The sequence below is a fragment of the Chenopodium quinoa genome, unplaced genomic scaffold (genome assembly GCF_001683475.1).
Source record: "Chenopodium quinoa cultivar QQ74 unplaced genomic scaffold, ASM168347v1, whole genome shotgun sequence".
NCBI lineage: Eukaryota > Viridiplantae > Streptophyta > Magnoliopsida > Caryophyllales > Amaranthaceae > Chenopodium > Chenopodium quinoa.
The window spans coordinates 1,868,320-1,894,088 of NW_018744874.1; the positions used below are offsets into that span (position 1 = coordinate 1,868,320).

Sequence of the window (25,769 nt, forward strand, 5' to 3'; positions counted from 1 at the left end):
AATTACTTGCTCATTTATCAAATGAGCAAAGAAATGTTTGCTCATTTGACAAATGAGCAAGGATTCCTATCAAATGTTTACTTTAATTTTGAGGTCTATGGTCCATTAATCTAGCAATACCGTAGGCCATTGCCTTACAAGTTACAACTGCAACTTGTGGTGTTACTTTTACATGTTTGCTCATGTTATTGAAATCTCCTTAATTGTATAGGGTTTGATTATGTTATTTGTTTTGCAGCTGATAATCTTGACTAAACTTCGTGAAAAGTACACCCTGGGAATAATTACAAGTGAAGTGAACACTATCCAATCTGTTAAAGAAATTGCTCAGAAGAAGAAAAAGCAAAGTAAAGTTTCTGTTGCTGACAAAGAAGAAAATGCTGAAAAAGAAAAGCCTGAAGAAGAAAAAGTTCAAGGAAGAAAGAGCAAAAGACTGAAGAAAGCTGAATGTTAGGGAATTAAATAGTCAGTAGTGATGATTTGTCTTTTTTGGTTTAGGGAATTGGGTAAATTAAGATTTTATCTACTTTTAAGTAGTCTTTGAATGATGTAAAACTGATTTATAAACAGATTTTACCAATAGAAGCCTACCCTTTTTTACTATAGTGATGATTATATTTGAATTAAAATTCAATCTTTTTTTTGTTTTTACTTCACATACCTTGTTATATACAGCCGTTTTCATTTGAAATATTCGTTCATTTGTTAAATGAGCAAACAGATGTTTGCTCATTAAATGATAGATCAATGAATTCTTGCTCATTTGATAAATGTTCAAAGAATTTCTTGCTCATTTGATAAATGAATAAAGAAATGTTTGCTCATTTCACAAATGAGCAACTATTTTTGCTCATTTAAGAAATGAGCTTTTACCTTTTTTGATTATTTGCTAAGTGAGCAAGGAATTACTTGATCATTTGATGGTTGAGAAAAGATATGTTTGCTCATTTGACCCAAGGAGAGCTGATTTTGGATTGGGAGATGAAACAAGAGTGCAATTGTTCCAAGTTCATATAATAGCTAATTTGCTCACTTACCAAATGAGCAAATAATTATTTGCTCATTTGACAAAATGAGTAGTTAACTATTTGCTCATTTTATTAATGAGCAAGGAATTATTGCTCATTCGAGAAATGAACAAATATTAAGTCACTAATTTGAATATGTTCTATTTTCAATTCAACAATATTGCAAAGCATTAAACTATGATTAGTTCAAAATTAATAATATATTATTAAATATAAAAATTCAACAAAATCTTATATGTATATAAAAATACCATTACACTTTTTTTGGACAATTTCTAATATCATGATGACTCAATTCACCACAACCTCTACATAATCTCTTCTTTTTTTGGTTTTGCTTTACAGCCTTTTCTTTTTCTCCCTTAAGCCTTTTTGCACTTCTACCTCTTGTTTCAACATTTGACACATCAATCTCAGTCGCTTTCTTTTTTGAAGTCTCTTCATTTGATACATGAACTCCAGTCCCTTTATTCTTTGAAACTTTTAGAGGTTTGACAATTATTTCAGTTGGCACACTAGCTCCAATAAATAGCTCAATGTCTTGCTCTTTGTTTTTTGCACTTCCAGCTGTTGTTTCATTATTTCTTGCAATCCTCTTTGCTTCCAAACCCTTTCTTATTCCTTGAAGATTTATCACAAGGTCTTGAATATCTTCATCTTTGCCTTCTGCCAAACTTACACAAGTGTGTATCTCTGACTATAAATCATTTAACAATTTTTTCTTGTCTATTATATTAGCACATTGCTCCAACAGGTTTCCTCCCAAGTCAAAAATTGGTTTCTTTAATGCCATAGTAGTCCACCTGTGTAGCATATACTGCTCGGGAATGGTTTCAAACCTTTTTGCTTTCCAAACCCAAATCGTATGTCTACATGGAATTCCTTGCCTATAAAATAGCTTGCAAGAACATGTGGTGTCATAGTTAGTTGGATTAAACACAACATCAAATGTTCTAGTCCGATTTCCTTCACTTACTGTTGCAACTTCCAATTCATTTTCTTTCTTCAATTCATCAACACCACAAGAAAAACAAGCAATTTCAACCTCGTATTGAAAATCATAAAAGACAGAGTTAGTATATAAATGTGAGGCATGCTTTTCTATCCCTAGTGGTGTTTTGCACTCAGGATATTTGTGCTTTGAATCATTATCATTCTGACCTTTAGTGTGTCTCTGGGCATCAATTGCAGCTTCATAACTCAAGTAAAACTCAGCAAGTGACACATGAGGATTGATAAAGGAGCAGAAAAAGTTGTTTTCACTTTCGGATCTTGATGTTGTACGCATTATTCCTCCAAGTAACACATCTCTGAAATAGGCCGGAATCCACTTGTCTCTTATCTTGTACATATAACCTAACCATTCATGTTGTTCCAAGTGGTATTCAATCATCACCTTGTTCCACCTTTCTTCAAACTCAGCAGGTTCAATTTCAAGGTGCCAAACACAAGCACATAATTTTTTTAGGAAACCAGTTTCTTCTTGCATGATTGATTTCTCCACCTTATCTGGTAACTTTTTCATTATGTGCCACATACAGAGCCGATGTTCAGTCTTCTTAAACACACTTCTAATAGCAATTTTCATTGCTGGATCCTGATCTGTGATCATACAAGTAGGTTCATTCCCACCCATTGCCTTGAGGAATGATCTAAACAGCCATTCAAATGACACGATATCTTCCTTTGCTATGAAACCAGCAGCAAAATTAATGCAATTCTTATGATGGTCAACGCCTGTAAATGGAGTAAACACTATGTTGTACCTGTTTACACATACAAAATAAAGTTTAAATGAGCAAATAATTTAATACTCATTTGAAAAATTATCAAATAATCGATTGCTCATTTGTCAAATGAGCAAATAACTCAATGCTTATTTGTGAAATAAGTAAACAATTCTTTGCTCTTTTGTCAAATGTGCAAATAATTGAATGCTCATTTCTCATATGAGCAAATAACTCAATGCTCATTTGTGAAATGAGCAAACAATTCAATGCTCATTTGTCAAATGAGCAAATAATTCAATGCTCATTTGTCAAATGAACATGCAATTCAATGCCCATATACATACTCTTATCAAAGAATATTAGATTTATGGGGATATTCAATTTCCACATAGAAGTAATGAGCAATTAAACTAATTTTATTTAAAACAAAGTCATTAATTTCAGCCATAGCTAGTAATAACACATAAATGAATTACCTATTGGTTTGGTATGTGGTATCAAAGGATACCATATCACCAAATAGAGCATAACTCTTTTTACAAAGGGGGTCTGCCCACAATGCTCTACAAAGGCAATAATCTTCATCCATCTCAAAATCAAAGAAAAAAGCGCTCCACATCAGCTTTTTGTTGGTAAAATTATCCACGAACATTTGAGCATCGCTTCCTTGAATGTATGCTTTTAAATCTCTATGAAATTTTTTGAAATCTTCCTTAGATGCACCAATGTTTTCATATCCTCCAACAATTTCCTTCATCATTCGAAAAGTTGTAACGGGACCAATATTCACCTATTTAAAGAACAAAACAGTTTGTCACATGATCAAATAATTCAATGCTCATTTTTATAATGAGCAAACAATTCAATGCTCATTTGTCAAATGAGAAAAAAAATTATTTGCCCATTTGTCAAATGAGCAAACAACTTTTATTAGAACATACATAGAATTCATGAAACATAAGAGAATTTGAAAGTGTTACCTTAGAATTATTCACAATTATTTTTTTGTGTAAAATGTTCATTTTCCTTCCTTCTTTTTGGAATAGATTGCAGCTAGGTGTATAAAGTGCATGAGTATGTCCCTCATGAAATTTTGTCACTATGAATGTGTTATCATCACAATGCTTTAGGACAATATGTGCCTTGCACCCAACACGAGTAACGAGTCTCTTCCTTTTGATTGAAGATTTTTCTTCATTGTTTTCCCCTTCCTTGTTATTTAAATCTTTTTCTACAGTAGTCTTTCTTTTTTCTTTGTATCCTTCCTTATTGCACAAGATATACTGATATTTTAATTCTTTGCTTCTTCTTTGTCTTTTAGTTGTAGACTTCCTTGTATTGAAACCAGAAGCAAATGCATAACCTTTATAAAATTCAAGGCCCTCTTCAAGATTATTAAACTTCATCCCTATAGCTGGTTTCAACTCATTGGGGCATATTGGATGCCATTCTTTTGTTCCTCCAGGAGTGATCAAAGGTGCTACTTTAGGAGAAACTACTATTGTAGGAGTAGTTGGCACATTTGTGATGGTACTTGATTGACTCTCAACTTGTTCGTTGTTGCTCATCATTTGTGAATATGCACCTCCTTAAACACACTTAAACACACACATACACTCTTAATAATTAGAACTGAAATCAGATTCTTAAACAAACTTACACACACACAGACATAGATACACACTTACACACACACATACACACACACACACACACACTCAATAATTTCATAATCTATAATTATAACTGAAATCAGTTTCTGAAATCAGAATTGCAAGCAGAAAGAGGAGGGGGCAGGGGGGATAGGTTTGCTCATTTGTCAAATGAACATGCAATCCAATGCCCACATATATAAACTCTTACACTCAATCATTCTTACACTCACACTCATACTCACACACAGACACACTGTTACACTCACTCACACACACACACACACACTCTCTCTCACACACACACACATACATACACAATTCTGTATACTTAGTGTTTTTACAAGCAATTATTTGCAAAACTTATAGATCCTTGAATTACTTATGAATGTCATTAATATTTGCTCATTTTAATTGTAGTTACCTCATTTTAAATGTTCTATTATACATATTTAGGTTTGCTCATTTTAATTTATTTGCTCATTTTGAATTTGATTGAAAATAAGAACATAATAACAGCAAAGTTCAATTTGCTCATTTTTATATGACTTTGCTCATTCCATATCCACTTTGCTCATTTCATATCCCCTTTGTTCTATTATACATATTTAGGTTTGCTCATTTTAATTTATTTGCTCATTTTGAATTTGATTGAAAATAAGAACATAAATAATTGATTCAATCACTATAAAGTTTAATCTGATATTATTAAAATCTCTATCAAATTAATCAAACCTAAATAATTGATTCAATTCAATCAAATAATTGATGCAATTAAACATTCAATTCGATTAATGTAATTTGAAAATTAACATGTAATTCAATTCGAAAATTAACATGCAATTCCAAATTTTTCAGAGATGTAAAATCAAAATATATTGAATATTCAGATTAACATGCAATTCAAAATTAAAATTACGAACAAACCTCAATGGTGGATGAAATTGCGACCGTTGAAATTTGCAAAAAGAAACCGTTGAAAATTGCAGAAAGAAACCGCTGAAATTTTCCGAAAGAAGAGCATACTCAGTGAATCGCCATTGATAAGTAAATCGTCATTGATGAGCTTTGAATTGCAGACAGAATAGAGGGGAGAGATAAATTAGATGCTGAAAGTTAGCTTGTAGGCATGCTTATAATCTCAGCAGTTGGATTTCATCTAATCTAGCGGCTGAGATTTGTTCTCACATAAGGTGTGGGTTCTCACATAAAGGGTGGTTCTCACCGGATCCCGACCCTATATATATATGTATATATAGGGGAGGGATCCGGTAATAATAGGCTCATATGTGAGAATTCATACTTATATGAGAACAGATTTTACGTTTAGAACATGTGAGCAAAAAATTAGAACATACGAGTAACAATTTAGAACATGAGTCTCAAATTAAATTTTTTGAACATATGAGTAATAATTTAGAACATTTATGTGAGTAATAATTTAGAACATCTGATTTAAGAATTAGAACATGTGAGTAAAAATTTAGAACATCATACTTAACTTTATGTAGCATAGCGTTTAGAACAAAATGCCTAGAAATTTAAAACCTAGACTCAATGATTTTTAACATATGAAATAGTTCTTAGAAGAATAAACTTAGCTTTTCAAAATATAGTTTTAATTGGAACATGATACATACTCAACTTTTAAGCCCTTGAACTCAAAAACAAATCTGAACATATATGCAATATGTTTTAGAACATATGCAACATATTTTAGAACATATGTAACAATTTTTAGAACAATTTTAATTCGAAATCAGTTTATTCTTGATTTCCAAGGTAACAAAAACATATGAATTGTTGTTTAGTTTCTTATATTCAATTAAAATTCCTTGAAATTTCAAATTCTAGAATTTGCCCAATTTGATTGATTTGGATGAAATTTTTTTTGATTATTTCACATATAAAATTGTTAATTAAGCTTGGTTTTCCAAGCTTCACAACTTGAATTCTTAACTACAATTGTTCAAACGTTGATACAAAACACATGAAATTCTTGAGCATGTGGTGATAGTGGTCGTCGTGGAGAGGAGAGAGAGTGTTGGCCATGATGTCGGGAGAAGAGAAAGAGTGATGGCGGTGGAGGTGACGGCATAAAGGCTATGGAATATGCGGTGGTCGTGATAGAGGAATTAGAGATTGGATAGTGTTGGTGAGGAGAGGGGAGAGAATGTTGAGGTTGAAGATGATGGGTTTAATTTATTTTCAGATCATCTACCTTAACATATTAGAACATAGACGTGTTCTCACATATAAAGTTTTCTCATATAAGATAGGTGTTCTCACATGAGCCTCCCCCTATATATATGGAAATATTTATTTATTTATTTATTTTAAAAAAAAAATTACTCATCTAATATGGAGTATCATCTATTATTTCAACAATGGGGAAAAATAAAACTTTGGAGGAGGTAGCATTAAAATTTAAAAAAGATATAAATAAGCAATAAATCAAATCATAGATAATAGATTTAGTAAAAGTGACTAAAAGAGAAAAGATGTTCCTTATTCTATTGTGTATACCAAACCCACACTCAAATAATTTTTCTAAAAAATATCACTAAAACTAATTACTCTTAGTGTACTTTACTTTATATCCTTTGCCTTTATATATAGTGGCTCGTTCACTCTTTGTGCACCCAACTCAACCATTTTTCTCATTATTTCTCCTTCATACTTCAATAATTTTCCCTCTTAATATCCAAAAACTTAATTCATCAAACTATGTTTTGATCCCAAAATTCAATATTCCAAACTCTTTTTGGTTAAGATTATTAAGCTAGCAACAAAACAGTTTGCTAGCAAAATCTCTTCAACTTTCTAAATTAGCAAATGAATCCCTTAAACATAAACCACATCAAAGTAGAGAAAGCAAAATCCATCAAACTTAGGTACCAAAAACTAAGAAAGATCACACATTTTTTTCGAGTTTTCGAAATCATCCTAATTCTTGCAGTGATTTCAAGGCTATCCTTTCAATTACCCTTAGCATTATTCCAGCTATCAAATGAATTCATCAACAGCTTATCTATCTTCCTAGTTAGCCCTCAGTTCGTGTTCATCTTAGGGAACGCGATTGTGATCACTCTTTTTGTGAACTCAGGGCAGCTAAACAGCAACCTTAAGTCACCAAAAACTTCTTCATTAGAGCGTAAGAACATGAAGACAGTTCAAAAGTATGTTAAAAAACAGGTAATGCCAGAGGAAAACGCGATGATGGCAATGATTTTTTCGACTTCAGAACAGCAGCAGGTGATCAAAATCTACCACAGGAGTAAGTCAGAGAAGGTGAGAAGGGAAAAGGTAGTAGAGAATAAGTGCTGTGGATTACGAAGATCAAACACGGAGATTAAGAGCTTGAGAGGTTGTGGATGTAGTAAGGTTGCAAAGGAAGGTCATTACCCTGAAGATCATATGAGTAATGAAGAATTTCAAAAGACAGTAGAAAACTTTATTGCTAGACAACAGAGGTTTTTAAGAGAAGAAGAGTACTCTGCTCTTATAGAGTAGATTTTTGTACAATAGTACTACTTTGATTGGGGGGGGGGGGGGGGGGGGGGGGGGGGGGGGGGGGGGGAGGGTGGTGTTAGTTGTTTTTGGAAGGTTTTTGTACAGTTTTACTTCTGAAAATGGTAGTGTACTTGTTATTTGCTATAGTTTGCCTTAAGGGTTTTAAACTTTAGTATAAAATACAAGTTTTTTGCTTGGAAAATTTCCTGGACTCCATCTTCTTTCACAATTAAGGTCTTTATTAGTAAGTGTTTTTTTGATACGGAAAGAAGGAAGTGTCCTCTTAAATTAGAACCTCACATAACTCAACTAAGCTCAGGTTAAAGTAAAATCTTGAGGTTAGAAGATACGAACTTTTACCACTATACCATGTATTGTTTGGAAAGGTTACGTATACATAGGTACGTACTAAGTTCAAATCTCACTCTCTATTGTAAGTAGACTTGTTGTACTAGGCATGTCCCCTACGTGCATTGTTCGGATTAATCCCCTGGAATAGAATCAGATGTTAAAAACAATTCTTAACATTCATTCCTCGATATATTAAGGGTTGGGACAAAATGACAATTAATGGTGAGTGAAGGGAATACCGAATCATTCGAATCTAGGCCTCAACTTAGGTCTGATAAACCAAAATTATGATGACCTTGTTAAGTATGTTGATTAGCAAAAGTCACTAACAAAGTTAAACATTTGTCTTTACTAGCTAATCTCATTCTTTAGCAGTATCAGATGCTCAGATAGGGCTATATATTCAGATGCTGCGTTAATATATTCTGTATATCTGTTTGCAAGTCAATATGGTAATATATTAGTTAATCACTAGTCAATCCGCTCTATTAGTCTATTGGCTTAGGTTAGTGTTGTTTTCGTTTGAATTTCATTTTATGTCACCTTAATTAAACTAATTTTTTTTTTGAAGGAACCTTAATTAAACTAATTAGTTTACCTTAAGCTTATCTTTTCTGAATTTATATTATTGATTGAACTTATTAAGCTTTGAGCTTAGTTTATCCATAAAAGTATTTTTTTAAAAAAAATAATCTTAAATTAGCAATTTAGCATTACCTTATTTTGTCTCTTCTGTATCAATTGTGAAAAGGTAAGAGAACATAATAACCAAAACCACAGTAAAAGTGAATGAAAAAGGAAAGTTTCATATGTATATCTTGAATAAGGTAATAAAAGGCTAATGCCATGAACATGTAACACGTTTAGTTATATCACTTGCAACTTTATTTTTATATTTACTTTTAACTTCTTATTCATAACTCTTAGAGCTACATTAACATTAACTTATTAATTATTATTACTCAGCTCCCTGCGTCCTTAAATTACATTCCTAATTCTAGCAATTATTCCTCACATTTTAGAGAGAAGTAAGAATGTAATTTAGGGATGGATGGAGTACCATTCTAAACATGATTGTTGATACCTTAATGGGAAGTCGATCAAATTAATTTCATTACGTGTAGCCCATACAGAGCACTTTCCTTGGTAGAGCTAATTTATGATTTCGAATTTATAGAGTAAGCAATGTGCTGTGGTATTTCTTTTTCTAACAGTTTGTAATTTTATGTCTCTTTCTTCATGTAATTTTATGTCTCTTTCTTCATTTGTGTGAAATGTAACATAAATACGTTTATTTATGAATATTATTTTCTAATTTGATGCTCAAAATACAAGGAAAAGTTCTGATGGAAGAAAGGAGTAAAAAAAAAAAAAAATACCCAAGTAGCCAAGCAAGAAGAATATATGATAAAGAGATGAAATGCGTCTGTCTGTTAAGGGGCAAAATCTAAAATCTATGACATATATTTTGTTCTACTGCATATGATGCAATATACTGATATATTCTCTGCTGCTAAAATTGTTCGAATTTTCGGTATCTAGATGCAAATAAAGAACCAGACATTGAGAATTTTATACCCAAAAGAATCTGTCCTCCTTACCTCCCGGTGGATGGCCAGTATATGTTGATGATCTTCTTGGTAAGCCAATTCACATGAAGGAATATCATATAAGTCTGTCCATTTCAAAATTCCTATTGTTCAAGTATCACATATAGATCCAATTGATAAATATGATTATTAGAGTGAAGATTTTCAAGTTGAAGTTATCGATGTTAATTTGTTTAACTGTTAAATTAAAGAATTCGAAGGTTTAGGTGACATAGAATAGGTGCATTTTTTTACACAGTACAATATAAAGGTCATAAACTCGTAATTTATAACAATATCATGCAACATGTGATACAATGTTATTGAAGATTTAATACTAATACTTTTAGGTACCTTATACATAATACATACATAACCTATGTTTAGCACAATCCAAAAGGAAGTTGGTTCAGATATGATTGAATGAATGATGTGGAAGTTTTTAGCTAAGTTATTAGGTGGAGCAGAATTATAAAGATCATAAAGGCAACAGAACGTTGGTGGTGTACATCCATGGATCATTATCTAGTACTATACCTAATTAATGTGATTAAGTTCAAAGGAAAGCCTTTAATCTTGCCAACCTTCTTTATTCAATTCTTTTTAAGGCTAGCTATTAGGAAGCCTATAATTAGCCATTTTTGCAAGACAGCACCCCGTAACAATTTTCATCTTTAGTGTAACCATGTTAGCAAATGTGTCGAGTTTAGAACCACCACTTTATTCGTACTTTATTGTTCCATCCAATTATAAGAATAAGATAACATATTGTAGATCATGCCGGATTTTTATGTACTCCGGTAGAAGATAAATGTCCTAAAATATCAACCACCATTAGGATGATACATCTTCCAATCTTAAATATCTAATCAGTTTTCACCTCTACCTATCAAAGTACATAAATTTACAACACAACTACTTCGTGACACCTTAGATGCTTGTTTATTAACTTACCTTTTTATCTTGGAATTTTAGTAAATGTAAGATTCACTTTATTTTAAGGGCGAAGAAAATAAAAAGGAGAGTAAAGAATTAAAGAAAAAAGGAAGGGCCAAAGCAGAAGAGAGACCACATAAAAGTGGATTAAGGCTGGGGCATAACGTAAATCTAAGGCTTAAAGATCTGTACTAACCAATTAAAGATCTAGGCTGCATTTGTTCAGTTTTCCACTGTGTAAGCAAGAAAGTAGAAATGGAGAAGGAACACTAAACAACTTAGTATGAAGTATTACAGAGTGTAGAGTACTAGTTACAAACAAATTATATTATACGAGTACAATATTTCAAATGCACGGAGTATCATGAGATAGGAGGCTAGAATAGTTGATTAACTCCAAATTTCGAACATGAGGTTGGGAGGAGAGAGAAAAAGGGTCATCTAATGTCACCAACTTTATTACTACCTCTGTTGATTATTATGTGCAATTTTGAGGTATTATTTATGAGATATAAAATATTTCAAAGTTATACATAATAATTAACGGAGGTAGTATTATAGGAGAGACTACCTTGATTCCCCCCTAGTCTCTCGGTCCCTCCTATAAGCAAACGGTTAACGATTGCTCGGAAAATCATGCTCTTTGTTGGTGCATGAATCACGTTTCAAACACAGTCGTATATAGTAGTATAGTACCATGTGTGTTGCATACACTCTCACATAATTATTCAACTGCTTATATATTTCTTCCTCCATCCGTTAATTATTGAATTATGTGTAACAAAGGAATATTTTATATCTTACAAATAATAGTCCTTTGTTGCAAATAATAATTAACGGGAGTAGTATTATACACAAGGGGTTTTATTGTTCTCGATTTCTACTTTAGATTTTAAAACTTACTATAAAATTTCTAAAAATTAATAAAGTAATATGTCTACCATTTTTTATACTGACCAAGAGGAATAAAAGATCACCTTGAGAAAGTAGATGCAATAGTCTACTCCCTAATGTTTGAATAAATAAAATTAAATTTTAACTAATGTAGAACTTCCTTCTTAACCCTTAAGCTACCAGGGTACCCTAGGTTTATGGGACACTAAACATTGTGAAAGCTTTAATAATATTAGCAGAGACGTGAATCACGCAGCACAACCTTTGCACTTACAGTACCATCACTCAAGTTTTAGGACTAATTTAGTAAGCTTGTAGTATTTGCCTATTTGGTACACCTGAACTAGTAATATAAAGAATATATAAGACACAAAACTTATAAAATTATCATTAACACTATACTTAAGACCAGAGTGAAAATAATAGATAGGTGCTCACATGGAAGTAGAGAATGTTCTCCACATGAAGGAAGGAGATGGTCAAAGTAGTTATGCAAAGAACTCCATTCTTCAGGTTTGAACATCTCTAATCACCTTTGTAAATGTAAATGGCTTTGAACATCGATAAATACATTCATTTTTTCGGATATAATAATCACGTATACGAATTGAATTAGTAATATATTGAGATACATGAAACATGTAGCACCTTTTCTGAAACAACATTCGCTTAATTTTGAGTCATTTTCATACTCGTCTCGTGGGAAACCCAATCATGAGACGAGTATGAAAATGACTCTAATTTTGTAAATTTTTCTTTCCATAAAATCATAAATGTATTGTACTCCCCTTTAAGGCCTATTTTTTTCTTGATTTGTGGAGCAGAGAACCATGATAAACAAGGCGAGGCCGGTACTACAAGAAAGCATAAGAGATATGTACCATGCCTTACAACCAGAATGTCTAATGATGGCTGACTTAGGCTGTTCTTCCGGGCCTAACTCGCTGTTGGTAGTCTCAGAAATCATTGATATAATTGATGAGGAACGACAGAAATTTAATCGAAAATCCCCTAAATTTGGAGTATTCCTCAATGATCTCCCAGGGAATGATTTCAATGCTATATTTAACTTGCTCCCAAGCTTTTATCAGAGTCTAAAAGAAGAAAAAGGCAGTGACTTCGGACCATGTTCTGTATCAGGAACACCTAAATCATTCTATGGAAGAATTTTTCCCGACCAATTTCTTCACTTTGTACACTCTTCTTACAGTGTTCATTGGCTCTCACAGGTATAACCTACGTCGTATACACCATATATACAGAACTACTGCAGAATGTCCGAAAACAGTTGTCACAAATAATGAGAAGCATGACATAGAAGCCCTTCTACTTCTAGTGTTCTAGTGCATATGCAAAGAAAATGGATACATTTTCTTCTTGGGATTATACTTCATATCTTTATTTTCTGCATATATTTGGTACTTTATTTCTTAACTTGGACGTGGGATTGCAATGGCAGGTACCAAGAGAATTGGAAAGTAGCACTGGAGAAGCATTGAACAAAGGGAATATATACATAGCAAAAACAAGCCCTCCAGAGATATTACAGGCATACTATGCACAGTTTAAGAGGGACTTCACTCTCTTCTTGAGGTCACGAGCGAAGGAGATGGTACCTGGTGGCCGTATGGTCTTGACTCTGCAGGGTAGCATTCAGAGAAATGACCCTGATTCCATTTGGGAATTGCTTGGCTCTACCATTCAAACTATGGTTCTAGAGGTGACTATGGTCTTATTATTTTCATCCTAAAATACTCCCAAGTTTGCCAATATAACCAAAACGCCAACAAAGTTTGATAAATTCTGACTTCTGATGAGGGCTTCAAAATATTATTTACACACATATGTATGTACAGATAGATATGAATAAGTTCGGGTAAAAAGTACATACAGATACTAAAGTTATACTTAAATGTTCGTGTCATAATCCACAATTTTATATATGACAAGATGAAAGGGTGACTAGATCACTACTTAAGCCATACATAACTCTTCTAGTGTTCTGCAGGGTTTGATTGAACAGGAAAAACTAGACAGATTCAACATGCCATTTTACGCTCCTACAGTGGAAGAGATAAAAAATTTAGTGGAGGCTGAAGGATCATTTTCTGTTAACAAACTTGAAACTTTTACAGTTGATTGGAGCGTTGACACAAACCAAAACCTCGAAACCCAAGCCAGATTCATTGCCAAGACTATAAGAGCTGTTACAGAATCTCTCCTTACAACTGCATTTAGTGAGACAGCCATGGATGATTTGTTTCTGAGGTTCAAAATAATGGTCAAGGAACGTATGGTTCAAGAACAAAGTGAATACTTAAATATTGTGGTATCAGTGACTAAGAGGGATTAAAGTGGGAGTTTCCTAAACCTCAGAACAACTGTTATATACTTACATTATATGCCATCTACAAGAAAAGGGTGTTGCTAGTTGTGTAAGCATAAAAATTAGAGAGTAAAATTTGCTGCTCCCTTTGTTTCTTTTATTTTTAGCGTACGTTTCTTTCTTTAGTTATCTTATTATTTCCAATACTACTCGTAGTATATTTTTTGCACAATTACCCTCATACCTACTTTCAATGCAACTATTCTCAATTACAAAATACAAGTATGTAGCATTACGTAACCCAAAACAATTATTTCATAACCAAAATATTTACTGTATTTATTTCCATATCATATATTCTCATTTACCAAACCTACTCCCACTCCACAACAAATACTACGTAGAAAACATTTTACCTACTCCCACAACATTTTACTCAATACCGGTTAAAATAACTCAAACATAACTTTAGAAAAAAAAAAAACAATGGGACATAACAAAGCCCCATCATCACTTCAGAACTTTCTAATTCAAAGTCAGCAAGGTCAATTCTTAATTTATTACGTGCAGAAAAAGCTTATAGGAAATGCCAGTGAAACCACCCAAAATCCACTACTCCCAAAAACACTCCAAACACTAGAGTTGAAATTTCCATTACATATCCACTAGAGACGACCACAATCTCTATAAAAGTAAGCACAATAAGAAAGACCAAATGCAGCACCTTAAAACACTCCTGACCTGATCTCAAAAACAAGATTAGAAAAACCTCTCAAAATGATCAGCACCAACATCCAAATGCATACTGTTAAAACGATCATCTCCACTGCTACCTCTGCCGCTGCGGCCGCTATGCTGATACGTAGCATTGCTAGAGACTATGTACCCAATGAATTTCAATACTACATTTCCTATAAAATCAGGGCTCTCTTTGCTTCTTTCTCCTCAGAGGTAACCATAATCATCAGTGAAGTTGATGGAATGGTTAGAAACCAGCTCTTTTATGCTGCAGACCTTTACTTGGGCACTAAACTATCGCCTTTAACCAACAGATTCCGAGCCACCTTGCCTATCAAAGAGATGAACATCCACTTTTCCTTGGATAAAAATCAAGAAGTGATTGACATGTTCAACGGAGTCAAGCTCACTTGGAAAAAAGTGACTAAACAGGTGAAAACAAAGAGAGCCAACTATGAGATCCAATACTACAACTTGAGCTTTCATAAGAAGCACAAAGACATGGTGTTCACCACCTACTTCAAGCACATCCTAGAACAAGCACAGGTGGTCAGAAAACAGAAAAGAACCCCAAAGCTGCACACACTGGATTCTGATTTAATGCGTAGGAGCCCGGGCACGGTTTGGCAATCGGTAAGTCTAGATCACCCGGCAAATTTTGGTACTTTAGCCATGGACATGGAGATGAAGAAGATGATAATGGAGGATTTGGACAGGTTCGTGAAGAGGAGAGACTTCTACAGGAAAGTTGGGAAGGCATGGAAACGCGGCTACTTGCTGTTTGGACCTCCGGGTACAGGAAAGTCTAGCCTGATCGCAGCCATGGCTAATTACCTGAATTTTGATATATATGATCTAGAGTTGACTGATGTTAGGAGAAACTCTGATCTTAGGAGACTACTGATAGGAACAGCTAATAGGTCAATACTCGTGGTGGAAGATATTGACTGCTCTATCGACTTACAGAAGACGATGAAGGAGCGCCAGAAAAACTTTCATGATCCATATTTTCAACAAGGGAATGAGGTAAGTTAGTTATTGAAAATTATTCTAACAAAAATTCTAACGAGTAACGATCTAGAACTGACATTTTCCTGTTCTATAACTAGGTGACCTTATCAGGCTTGCTTAATTTTATGGACGGGTTATGGTCAAGCTGTGGAGATGAGAGGATCATTGTGTTCACGACTAATCACAAAGACAGATTGGACCCAGCACTCTTGCGACCAGGGCGGATGGATTTGCATATCCACATGTCCTATTGCACCCACTCTGCACTCAGAACACTCTCTACAAATTACCTTGGCATCACAGAGCATCCACTTTTGACAGAAATTGAACAACAGGTGCAGGAAATAAAGGTCACTCCTGCAGAAGTAGCTGAACAGCTGATGAAAAGTGAAGACTCAGAGGAGGCATTGAGAATGCTAATGGATTTCATTACTGAGAAGAAGAAAAGTGAGGATCTCAGAAGCACTCAACAGAATGAGGTAGCAGAAGTGGGAAATAAGGGGTTGGAAGAGGAGATCAAGGAAAGTGTTCAAATACTGAATTAAGAATCTCTCCTTACAACTGAATTTAGTGAGGCAGACATGGACGATTTGTTTCGCAGGTTCAAAATAATGGTCAAGGAACGTATGGCTCCAGAACAAAGTGAATACTCAAATATTGTGGTCTCAGTGACTAAGAGAGATTAAAGTCGGAGTTTCCTCAACCTCAGAACAACTATTATACACTTATATTTTTTTATTTTTTTAGTTTTTATATCAACCGTGCACCGTACACCTGGATGTACAAGGATATAGGTCACACTTTGAGAATGAGGGTAAAGGGTAAGGAATTTCCACCCTCAAAGAATCTCTAATGGGGATTGAACCTCCAATCTTAATGTTGAAAGATACAATCTTTACCACTAGACCAAGCTTAGCTTGGTATGTACAAGGATATATTGCAGTCATAATATTGTTAAACTCCCAAAGATAACTGTGATTAAACAAATAAAAATAAAAAACAAAACAGCTTCACTTTAGGCCAGCACATATTAAATATCTCATGTGTTGGTAAGAGTAATACAGAGTACTCCGTCCGAAGTTAAGATTTTACAATGAACGAAGAAGAGTGTTTTGATACATAAGAATAGTTGCTTTGGGATTATGTAAATACTAGATGAAGCTCGTGCGATGCACGATTTGTTTGAATTTTCTAAAATGTATATTTTTTTTAATTTATGTGCTAAAATTTGTTACATATAGATAAAATTCATAAAATCAAAAGATAAACTTAAAAATCTCATTCGCCAATTTTGCTTACATGGCATTTAAATTATTTAATTGTAAAAGAAATTAATAATCTTTTATTTAATTGGCTAATACTAAGATTTATAATCCTACATGGCGCGCTGAGAAAATTAGATCCTACGTGGCTCTCTAAAAACTCGGGGAAAAACTCCCCTTTATATATATATATATTAGATTTACATAATCCCAAAGCAACTATTATCATTCACTAAAATATTTACCTATTCTCAAAGCATATATTCCAATTTAGCAAAATATTTGCCTACTCTCAAGATAAGTACTACGGAGTACAAGAATTCTCATTATACATACTTCCAAAACATTTAAATTTTACGTAACTTCAGAAAAGAAACAGAGGAAGACATCGTAGCATCATCACTTCAGTGTTCAGTGAGCCAATAAAAAACAAAAAAAAATCATTACTTCTGATTCTGAACGCTCAATTCATAGTCAGCACTCAGCAGGGTCAATACGTGCAGAAAAAGCTTATAGGAACTAACAGTGAAATACTAAAACTATCCAAAATCCACTACTCCCAAAAAGTTCAATTACTCCATAATAAAATTCAAAATTTCCATTGCACATCCACATTCTCTATTTAAGTAAACACAATACTCCGTAGGAATTAGGAAAGGCAGCACCTTAAAACACTCCATACCTGATTTCTAAAACAAGATCAGAAAAACCTCTCAAAATGTTCAACACCAACATCCAAATGCCTACTGTTAAAACGATAATCTCCACAGCTACCTCTGCCGCTGCAGCCGCTATGCTGATACGTAGCATTGCTAGAGATAACGTACCCATTGAATTTCAAGACTACATTTCCAATAAACTCAGGGCTCTCTTTGCTTCTATCTCCTCAGAGGTAACCATAATCATCAGTGAAGTTGATGGAATGGTTAAAAACCAGCTTTTTTATGCTGCAGACCTTTATTTGGGCACCAAACTCTCTGCATTAACCCACAGGTTCCGAGCCACCTTGCCTATCAAAGAGTCGAATATCCAATTTTCCATGGATAAAAATCAAGAAGTGGTTGACATATTCAATGGAGTCAAGCTCACTTGGAAAAAAGTGACTAAACAGGTGAAAACAAAGAGATTCAACGAAGAGAATCATGAGATCCAATATTACAACTTGTGTTTTCACAAGAAGCACAAAGATATGGTTTTCACCACCTACTTCCAGCACATCCTAGAACAAGCACAGGTGGTCAAAAAACAGAAAAGGACCCCAAAGCTGCACACACTGGATTCTGAGATAATGCATATAACCACGGGGACGGTTTGGCAATCTGTAAATCTAGATCACCCAGCAAATTTTGGCACTTTAGCCATGGACATGGAGATGAAGAAGATGATAATGGAGGATTTGGACAGGTTTTTGAAGAGGAAAGATTTCTACAGAAAAGTTGGGAAGGCATGGAAACGTGGATACTTGCTGTTTGGACCTCCGGGTACAGGAAAATCTAGTCTGATCGCAGCCATGGCTAATTATCTAAATTTTGATATATATGATCTAGAGCTGACTGATATTGGGAGAAACTCTGACCTAAGGAGACTACTGATAGCAACAGCTAATAGATCGATACTCGTGGTGGAAGACATTGACTGCTCTATCGACTTACAGAAGAAGATGAAGGCACACCAGAGAAACTTTCAAGTTTTATATTCTCAACAAGGGAATGAGGTAAGTAATTGAAAATTATTCTAAGAGGGATTTTAATGAGTAATGATCTAGAACTGACATTTTTCTGTTCTATAACCAAGATGACCTTATCAGGCTTGCTTAATTTCATGGACGGGTTATGGTCAAGCTGTGGAGATGAGAGGATCATTGTGTTCACAACCAACCACAAAGACAGACTTGATCCAGCGCTCTTGCGACCAGGAAGGATGGATTTGCATATCCACATGTCCTATTGCACCCAATCTGCACTCAGAACACTGTCTTCAAATTACCTTGGCATCACAGAGCACCTACTTTTGACGAAAATTGAACAACAGGTGCAGGAAACAAAGGTCACCCCTGCAGAAGTAGGTGAACAGCTGATGAAAAGTGAAAATTCAGAGGAGGCATTGAGAATGCTAATGAATTTCATTGCTGAGAAAAAGAAAAATGAGAATCTCAGAAGCACTCAGCAGAAGGAGGTAGCTGAAGTAGGAAGTAAGGAGTTTGAAGAGATCAAGGGTTCAAATACCGAATTAGGAATTATATGTTCCAGATAGTACACAAGCTATGACCCTCTAAGGAAATGTAATGGTAGTATGGGACTTCATCTTGCAATAATTATCTAGTGTATTAATTTTACAACTTCTTTAAAGGATGTTTAGAGCTTTAAACCTTGGTTACCTTTTCTATTCATTAATCGTGTATCAACATTCTAAACTTATTCCTATACTATATTGCCAAATGAATGCAAAATATTAGATTAAGTAAGATCAAGGATCAACAACACAAAAACTCAGACACTCAGTACAGTAAATACATAAAATATATTGTAGCGACTTGAATACCTGATCAATAAATAGGCAACTGTATACATGATTTTGAAAAGGCAACATGATAACATAATTTCAATTAATCAATGGCTTATATTAACATAACAGACTCACAGTCAAGAGTGAACTTTAAACTGCCATCTTCATTTCAATTTTCTGGTGAGGATCATAACCCACAAGCTCGAAATCATTTGCTACAAAAGAATCTATATTCTTCTTCTGAGTGTTGATCTTCAAAGCCTGTTAAAATACAAACATTAGATTTCATTTGGAGAGAGAAACCCAATAGCCTAAAAAAGAAAAGGATACTATCCTATATCAAATCAAAGCTAGCTACATCACTAATGCTTACAGGAAAAGGTTTAGGCAGATTCTGTAATTGTTCTTGCAAAGGCGCAATATGGTTGCGATAAACATGAGTATCTCCAATGACATGGATGAAATCCCCAGGAATAAGATCTACAATGAAGAAAATTTTGTTAAGAATATACATCCAAAATAAACGACTAGCCTGAGCAAAGGATAGATAAAAGTAGCTGCAAATATGCTTACCACAGACATGAGCAATCATACACGTCAATAGAGCGTAAGACGCAATATTAAAGGGAACCCCCAAGCCCATGTCTGCTGACCGCTGGTACATTTGACAAGATAGCTCACCATTTGCTACATAGAACTGTAACAAAGAAAGTAAGCACCAAAGAAATAAAAGAATACATAAAAGCAAATAACTTGAATCTCAACAAATACCTGAGAAAACATGTGGCATGGAGGCAATGCCATTAATTTAAGATCAGAAGGATTCCAAGCAGAGAGGATAATACGCCTGTCATCTGGCTTATTCTTAATCTTGTGTATAATATCTAACAACTGATCAAATCCTTGCCCAGTGTAGTCAGCATGCATGCTGGTATATCTGTAGAAGTAACAAGTAGACATAAGAACTAACATCTGGCTTCTTCATGTGAAGCAACATATAAAAATCTCTCGAACGTTATGGATCAACCTAGCACCAAAGTGCCGCCACTGGAATCCATATACAGGTCCTAAGTCTCCCTCTTCCCTGTCTGGTAGACCAATGCTGCAACAGGAATGGATGCATGTCAAGGCATATATGCAAAACAGTAACATATCACCAGACAAAATTTGAGCTGCAATTATTTGGTTAACCTATCAAGATACATTCTGGATGCATTTCCATCCCAAATATGTATGCCTTTCTCTTGCAAAACCTGAAAAAACGAAAACACTTGTTACATGCTTACACCTTGAATTTCAGTTATCAAACCCAAAGGTCATTAAAACCATTATTAGTATAGACACTTGTCGGAAGGAAGATAGTTATTTACTACGTACAAGATAGTGAATCTTATATGCAAGTGTATATATTCCTCTTAACCAGGATATAATATGTATTCATAGATGAATAGTCCATCATGCTTGAGCAAACTCTTCTGCATTCACTCTGGTGATTTATTGTGTCTTTCTTTTCTATTATCCATTTCAGCATCTGAAATCTGAATGCCTAAATTGATAAGGGTATGGCAACAGTCCAATGTTGTGAAGTGAAACTTACATTTAACAATTCACTGAAAGCTAGGTCTGAAATAGAATTCAAAATTGCCCCTCAATAAAAAGTCTACCATGCCAATCATCAAAAACTCAGAGGTTGCATCAAGGCAGACTTGGAAAATTAGCTCATACTCCGTAGCATTAAAAACAGACTAAGCAGTTCATGGTAATTTCCACAAAAAAGTAGCATTATGTCTCGAAGGCATCTTCAGCCTCGTGTGAATCTCAGATAAGTATTAGATTAACAGCAAGGAAGCAGCAACTTCATTTAAAAAGACAGCAATTTTGAATCAACAAAAAAAATTATTCTCAGAGTTTGTATACAATACCTTGGCATTTGTGGAACCACTAATAAACCACAATAGTTCCTCTACAACACCTCGCCAAAATACCCTCTGTAATTTCAAATGATAAAGATACTTGTCAGTATATATAGCTTAAGAGTTCGAATAGATTTTTTCCACAACTAGCATCTAGTATCCACCATATTATATATCTCAGTATGTCAGTATGCATGTATGATCATATCAACAAGCCATTTCCGTAAAACATAAATAACTAAAATCCTCAAAATAAATCATAAAGAGAAGCAATAAGCTGGAAACTTAATTAGAAATTACATGCCTTGGTAGTAAGAAGTGGGAAACTCTTGCGCAGATTGAACCGCATCTGCAGGCAAAAACCATCAAATCGATAACTAAAGACCAAAACAAAAACAAAATACGAACTTAATATAAACAAACAGTTTGATGTACCTGACAACCAAATTTTGATAGGGTCCCAGTCCCTGTCCTATCATCCTTAAGATTCCCACTCGACAGGATCTCTTGAACTAGCTTAAGGTACAAATACTCCTGATGTCTATCAAATACCATTTGAGGCAGGAAGGAGAAGTCCTGTACCTCAAACTTACTAGATAGTGCCTTGGCAGTATTGATTTGAGTACCAATATCAGCTGCAGTCCTTCTCACACGGACATATGTAACGAAAGAGTGTCGTATATTGTTCTCAACCAAAGGAAAAGACGAATACCAAGGCTGAAACAAAGAATCATCCACAGCAGGCATAAATGTGTCACACTCTATATCGGTCTCAATCTCTGTAATATGAATCGCATCGCAAGCTGGAGCATTGAGCGCCTCCCTACATACAAAAACCATTAAATGCAAAAGATACATTCCTACTCAAAGTTCATGGAAACACAATGTAAATGCCAACCTCAAGATCTGACCACCGCCAATGACAAACACCCTCTCAATCAAAAGATCATACGGGCGCATTCCCAACAACTCCAAAGCAGAATTGATGCTTCCACAAGTCACAACATCATCCAAACTTCCAACATCATAATCTCGAGAATGAGTAAGAACAACGTTAAGTCTACCGGGCAAAGGCCGATTCTTACGAGGAATACTCTCCCATGTCTTTCTCCCCATTATAACAGCATTCTTTTTCTCAGCATTAGAAGTTTGCAAAGTAATATCCTTAAAAAATTTAAGGTCAGAAGGCAATTTCCATGGCAATTTCCCATCTTTCCCAATACCCATTTCCTTAGTTGCCCCAACAACTACTTGGTATCCCCTTCTCAAATCAATTGATTCATTGTTTGTTCCATTACTAACATTTCTAATCTCACTAGCCATTGAAACGGCACAAAAATCGAGAAATTTCTGCAATAGAAAAACAATTTTTTAACAGAAATCCGATAAGATGTTACCATTTCACTCTTTGAAATTGAAATTATTGACAAATCAAAATAATTCAACGTGAAATTAAGCAGTAATAAAGCAAATTTCATGAATTAGATACTGTAATAAAACAATATTAACAAAAAAATTAAAAAATTAGGGTTTAAGCATGAAACAATATGGAGTTACAATTGATGTTATTAGAAAAATCAGATCGAAAGAAAAGCTTACCAATCGTAATCTGATAGAAGAGATCGAATTAATTGATTGAATCGCAGCAGCAATTTTTGGAAAATAGGACATGAAAATATGGTGAAGAATGGAGTGAGGTTTAGAGGAAGAAAGGGCGCGCAAATTCGCGCCAAATTACATGTTTTACACTTTTATCAAATATTGGACATCCTCCGTTCTTTTATTATTGTACTACTTGTTTTTTTTTAAAAGTTTCATAAATATTATGCAATTTTTTTTTTAGAAAAAAAAAATTATTTGTGTTCACACTATAAATACCCAATATATCCTTGCTTTTCCACACTTACTTTTTAGTTTATTAATATTTCACATGGGTAATTTTGTATTTTTATCTTTCTCTATCTTACTTTTTTCCACTACTAAAATATTTATATTCAACCCCTATGGTGCAATAATAAAAAAAAAACGGAGGAAGTATTTACATACGAAGTAGTATATACTCCCTCCGTTTTTAAATACTTGCTCCACTTTCCATTTGCGACCGTTTTTAAATACTTGCTCCATTTTCTTATTTGGAAAGCTTTTACAATATTTAATCAATTTCTCTCACCTAGTGGTCCCAACATATATTTTCTCTCCTCCAATTCTCTCCACTACTTTTGCTTTCTATAATTTTTTATTCTTCCACCAACCCTACTACCTTCATATTTTATTATTATCTCTAATTTCTCCTAAAACTCCGTGCATGGAGAAATTAAACAAGTATTTAAAACGGAAGGAGCATTTGATGAATTTATGAAAATATTGTCCACGTGGCTTATGAGTCATGTCTGACTTTGCAACCTGTTGGAGTATAGAGTTGGTGGGTTCTTCCACGTAGTTTAACTTGGGACAATTTTATGACGGTTGCAAATTACGACGTTAACTAACGTTTACTCTGACAAATATCAAATTTATAGTTTTTCGTTGGTGGTTGAGTTTTGTCAGCACCTTAAGGGGTCGTTTGGTTCGCACAGGGGAATCGGAATGGAATGAATAAAGGGAAAGACAAGGAATGGAATGAAAATCCCCCAATTTTGAGGTGTTGTTTGTTTTGAATAACAAAGGAATGGAATGAATGAAAGGTCACCCGTCCAACCACCTTCACACCACCACATCACCACCTTCACACCTACCAACACCACCGGAAAAACCAGCCCAGAACACCGCCGCCCCTCCCCCGACCACCGCCTACCCTCCCCCGAGCCTCGTCGCCCTTCCCTCCCCCAAAAAAACCACCCCTAGCCCCGATCTCCCTTGACCCAGAAAATCGCCGCCCAACACCACCTCACTCCTTCACACAATAAAAACTTACACATCAATCCAATTCAATAGCCTAACAATTTCTTGGATTAAATCAATTAATTCACCAATTATACATTTTAATTCCAAGTTTGATTTTCCAACTTTTCGTGATACTACGTTAATCGGTCAATCAATTAAATTGATTAGTTTCCTGAAAAATTAAACTAAAAATGCCTCTGAATTCAAACAATAATGGCAGGAAATTAAACTAATAAATTGAATATGAATTTGTAGATGAATTTAGATATTGAGGGTTACCAGTGGGATTGGAGTGAAGGAATTCTTGCAATTTGTCAACGGAGAGGTTGAACTGAACAGGTTCGCCGGAATTTTTTCAGGGGAGGGCGGCGAGGCTCGGGGGAGGGTCGGCGGTGGTCGGGGGAGGGGTGGCGGTAGTTAGGGCTGGTTTTCCGGTGGTATTGGTAGGTGTGAAGGTGGTGATGTGGTGGTGTGAAGGTGGGTAGGGAAAGGGAATGGAAAAGTCTAGGGGGGTGGGGAATGAAGTTGGAAGGATTTGGGGTAATGGAGAGGGTAAAGGGAATGATTAAAAGTGCTTAACAAACAACAACAAAGGGAATCGGGGTAGTTGATTCTCATTCCTTTTCCTGAATACCCCCAAACAAGCGGCCCCTAAAAGCAATTAGTTGAAGAGCTTTCCTTTTTGTGGAGCACCTTAAAACTGGTGGTTTTGTTCACGCCCCAATCTCCTAACAACATGTATACGACCAAAACAACAACTTGTGCTTCTTTGAAACTACACACAAACCTACAAATGAATTACGTTTACCATATCAAGTTTTGTACTTAATCGTTTCCCAAACCAACACTATAACTTTTTCGATTAATTGTCTGGAATAATCCCACTTTTGGAGCGTCCGCTGAAAATAATTCCATCTTTGAATTATTTTTAAATAATCCGACCTTATTATCAATTAGCTTCGAATTTTCCTAACCGGTCATGTAATTTGTTATAACAAGTTACCAGACACGTGACTGTCTGTAATTGGTAAAAAAAATAATTTTAAAATATGTTAAATTTTTTTAATCCAAAAATAAAATAAAATTAATAAAATTATGAAACCACCCAACTAGTCGTGGTCCTGCTACCCAGCCCCGAACCACGGCACCGGCAACGACGCTGGAGGAAACGTCGATCGGAGACAGCGCTGGAACCTCCTCCCCCGAACCACCAAACTTCTCCTCCACGAGAACCTAGCGAGTGTTTCCCAAAGCCCCGACGAGCTGTAAAACTATCCCTACCCACAAAAACCCATTTCCCGTCCCGATCCCAGCCCCTTCCCCGTCCCTTTTTTGGCCGCGTCCAAGATTCTATAGGCGTCGATCTCCCCTACCCTTGGTTCCGTCCACACACAGACCTCCCCACCTCGTTTCCTGGGATCTGGTTTGGTGGGGTTTC

General features: G+C 34.8%; 6 protein-coding genes across 7 annotated transcripts; 4 read left to right on the forward strand and 2 right to left on the reverse strand.

Moving 5' to 3' along the window:
- Positions 1-3,172: 3,172 nt before the first annotated feature.
- Positions 3,173-5,408, reverse strand: LOC110704915 (protein FAR1-RELATED SEQUENCE 5-like). 2 transcript variants are annotated; one of them, XM_021882724.1, is made up of 3 exons: positions 5,338-5,408; positions 3,739-4,356; positions 3,173-3,548 (listed from the first exon to the last, which is right to left on the reverse strand). In XM_021882724.1, exons 2-3 carry the CDS (start codon positions 4,327-4,329, stop codon positions 3,231-3,233), a joined length of 909 nt encoding a protein of 302 aa, XP_021738416.1. In that variant the 5' UTR covers positions 4,330-4,356; positions 5,338-5,408; the 3' UTR covers positions 3,173-3,230. The 2 variants fall into 2 exon arrangements, with proteins under 2 accessions (XP_021738416.1, XP_021738415.1); XM_021882723.1 differs by lacking the exon at positions 5,338-5,408 and having other exon boundaries at positions 3,739-4,618.
- A 1,630-nt stretch (positions 5,409-7,038) lies between these two features.
- Positions 7,039-7,970, forward strand: LOC110705115. Its single transcript, XM_021882953.1, has one exon. The coding sequence runs from the start codon at positions 7,246-7,248 to the stop codon at positions 7,921-7,923; it is 678 nt and encodes a 225-aa protein (XP_021738645.1). The 5' UTR covers positions 7,039-7,245; the 3' UTR covers positions 7,924-7,970.
- Positions 7,971-12,033: 4,063 nt separating this feature from the next.
- LOC110705117 (salicylate carboxymethyltransferase-like) lies at positions 12,034-14,078 on the forward strand. The gene is made up of 4 exons (XM_021882955.1): positions 12,034-12,206; positions 12,518-12,922; positions 13,153-13,413; positions 13,702-14,078. The coding sequence occupies exons 1-4, from the start codon at positions 12,132-12,134 to the stop codon at positions 14,044-14,046; spliced, it is 1,086 nt and encodes a 361-aa protein (XP_021738647.1). The 5' UTR covers positions 12,034-12,131; the 3' UTR covers positions 14,047-14,078.
- A 590-nt stretch (positions 14,079-14,668) lies between these two features.
- Positions 14,669-16,701, forward strand: LOC110705116 (AAA-ATPase At3g50940-like). The gene is made up of 2 exons (XM_021882954.1): positions 14,669-15,783; positions 15,867-16,701. Exons 1-2 carry the CDS (start codon positions 14,797-14,799, stop codon positions 16,311-16,313), a joined length of 1,434 nt encoding a protein of 477 aa, XP_021738646.1. The 5' UTR covers positions 14,669-14,796; the 3' UTR covers positions 16,314-16,701.
- An 868-nt stretch (positions 16,702-17,569) lies between these two features.
- Positions 17,570-19,373, forward strand: LOC110704917 (AAA-ATPase At3g50940-like). Its single transcript, XM_021882725.1, has 2 exons — positions 17,570-18,744; positions 18,825-19,373. The coding sequence occupies exons 1-2, from the start codon at positions 17,749-17,751 to the stop codon at positions 19,281-19,283; spliced, it is 1,455 nt and encodes a 484-aa protein (XP_021738417.1). The 5' UTR covers positions 17,570-17,748; the 3' UTR covers positions 19,284-19,373.
- Positions 19,374-19,468: 95 nt separating this feature from the next.
- LOC110705118 (bifunctional dihydrofolate reductase-thymidylate synthase 1-like) lies at positions 19,469-23,206 on the reverse strand. Its single transcript, XM_021882957.1, has 11 exons — positions 23,048-23,206; positions 22,347-22,798; positions 21,884-22,271; positions 21,753-21,797; positions 21,458-21,523; positions 20,727-20,788; positions 20,563-20,637; positions 20,307-20,472; positions 20,109-20,232; positions 19,909-20,015; positions 19,469-19,796 (listed from the first exon to the last, which is right to left on the reverse strand). Exons 1-11 carry the CDS (start codon positions 23,117-23,119, stop codon positions 19,686-19,688), a joined length of 1,668 nt encoding a protein of 555 aa, XP_021738649.1. The 5' UTR covers positions 23,120-23,206; the 3' UTR covers positions 19,469-19,685.
- Positions 23,207-25,769: the final 2,563 nt, after the last annotated feature.

Excerpts from the sequence above, each read along its gene's own strand:
- LOC110705116 (XM_021882954.1), top strand. The coding sequence starts at position 14,797 with ATGATCAGCACCAACATCCAAATGCATACTGTTAAAACGATCATCTCC. Across the intron at positions 15,784-15,866 it reads ATTTTCAACAAGGGAATGAG|GTGACCTTATCAGGCTTGCT; the intron begins GTAAGTTAGTTA and ends TTCTATAACTAG.
- LOC110704915 (XM_021882724.1), bottom strand. The coding sequence starts at position 4,329 with ATGATGAGCAACAACGAACAAGTTGAGAGTCAATCAAGTACCATCACA. Across the intron at positions 3,549-3,738 it reads TAATTGTGAATAATTCTAAG|GTGAATATTGGTCCCGTTAC; the intron begins GTAACACTTTCA and ends TTCTTTAAATAG.
- LOC110705115 (XM_021882953.1), top strand. The coding sequence starts at position 7,246 with ATGAATCCCTTAAACATAAACCACATCAAAGTAGAGAAAGCAAAATCC.
- LOC110705117 (XM_021882955.1), top strand. The coding sequence starts at position 12,132 with ATGGAAGTAGAGAATGTTCTCCACATGAAGGAAGGAGATGGTCAAAGT. Across the intron at positions 12,207-12,517 it reads CAAAGAACTCCATTCTTCAG|AGAACCATGATAAACAAGGC; the intron begins GTTTGAACATCT and ends TTTGTGGAGCAG. Across the intron at positions 13,414-13,701 it reads TTCAAACTATGGTTCTAGAG|GGTTTGATTGAACAGGAAAA; the intron begins GTGACTATGGTC and ends AGTGTTCTGCAG.
- LOC110705118 (XM_021882957.1), bottom strand. The coding sequence starts at position 23,119 with ATGTCCTATTTTCCAAAAATTGCTGCTGCGATTCAATCAATTAATTCG. Across the intron at positions 21,798-21,883 it reads TATCAAAATTTGGTTGTCAG|ATGCGGTTCAATCTGCGCAA; the intron begins GTACATCAAACT and ends TTTTGCCTGCAG. Across the intron at positions 20,789-21,457 it reads GTGGTTCCACAAATGCCAAG|GTTTTGCAAGAGAAAGGCAT; the intron begins GTATTGTATACA and ends TCGTTTTTTCAG.
- LOC110704917 (XM_021882725.1), top strand. The coding sequence starts at position 17,749 with ATGTTCAACACCAACATCCAAATGCCTACTGTTAAAACGATAATCTCC. Across the intron at positions 18,745-18,824 it reads ATTCTCAACAAGGGAATGAG|ATGACCTTATCAGGCTTGCT; the intron begins GTAAGTAATTGA and ends TCTATAACCAAG.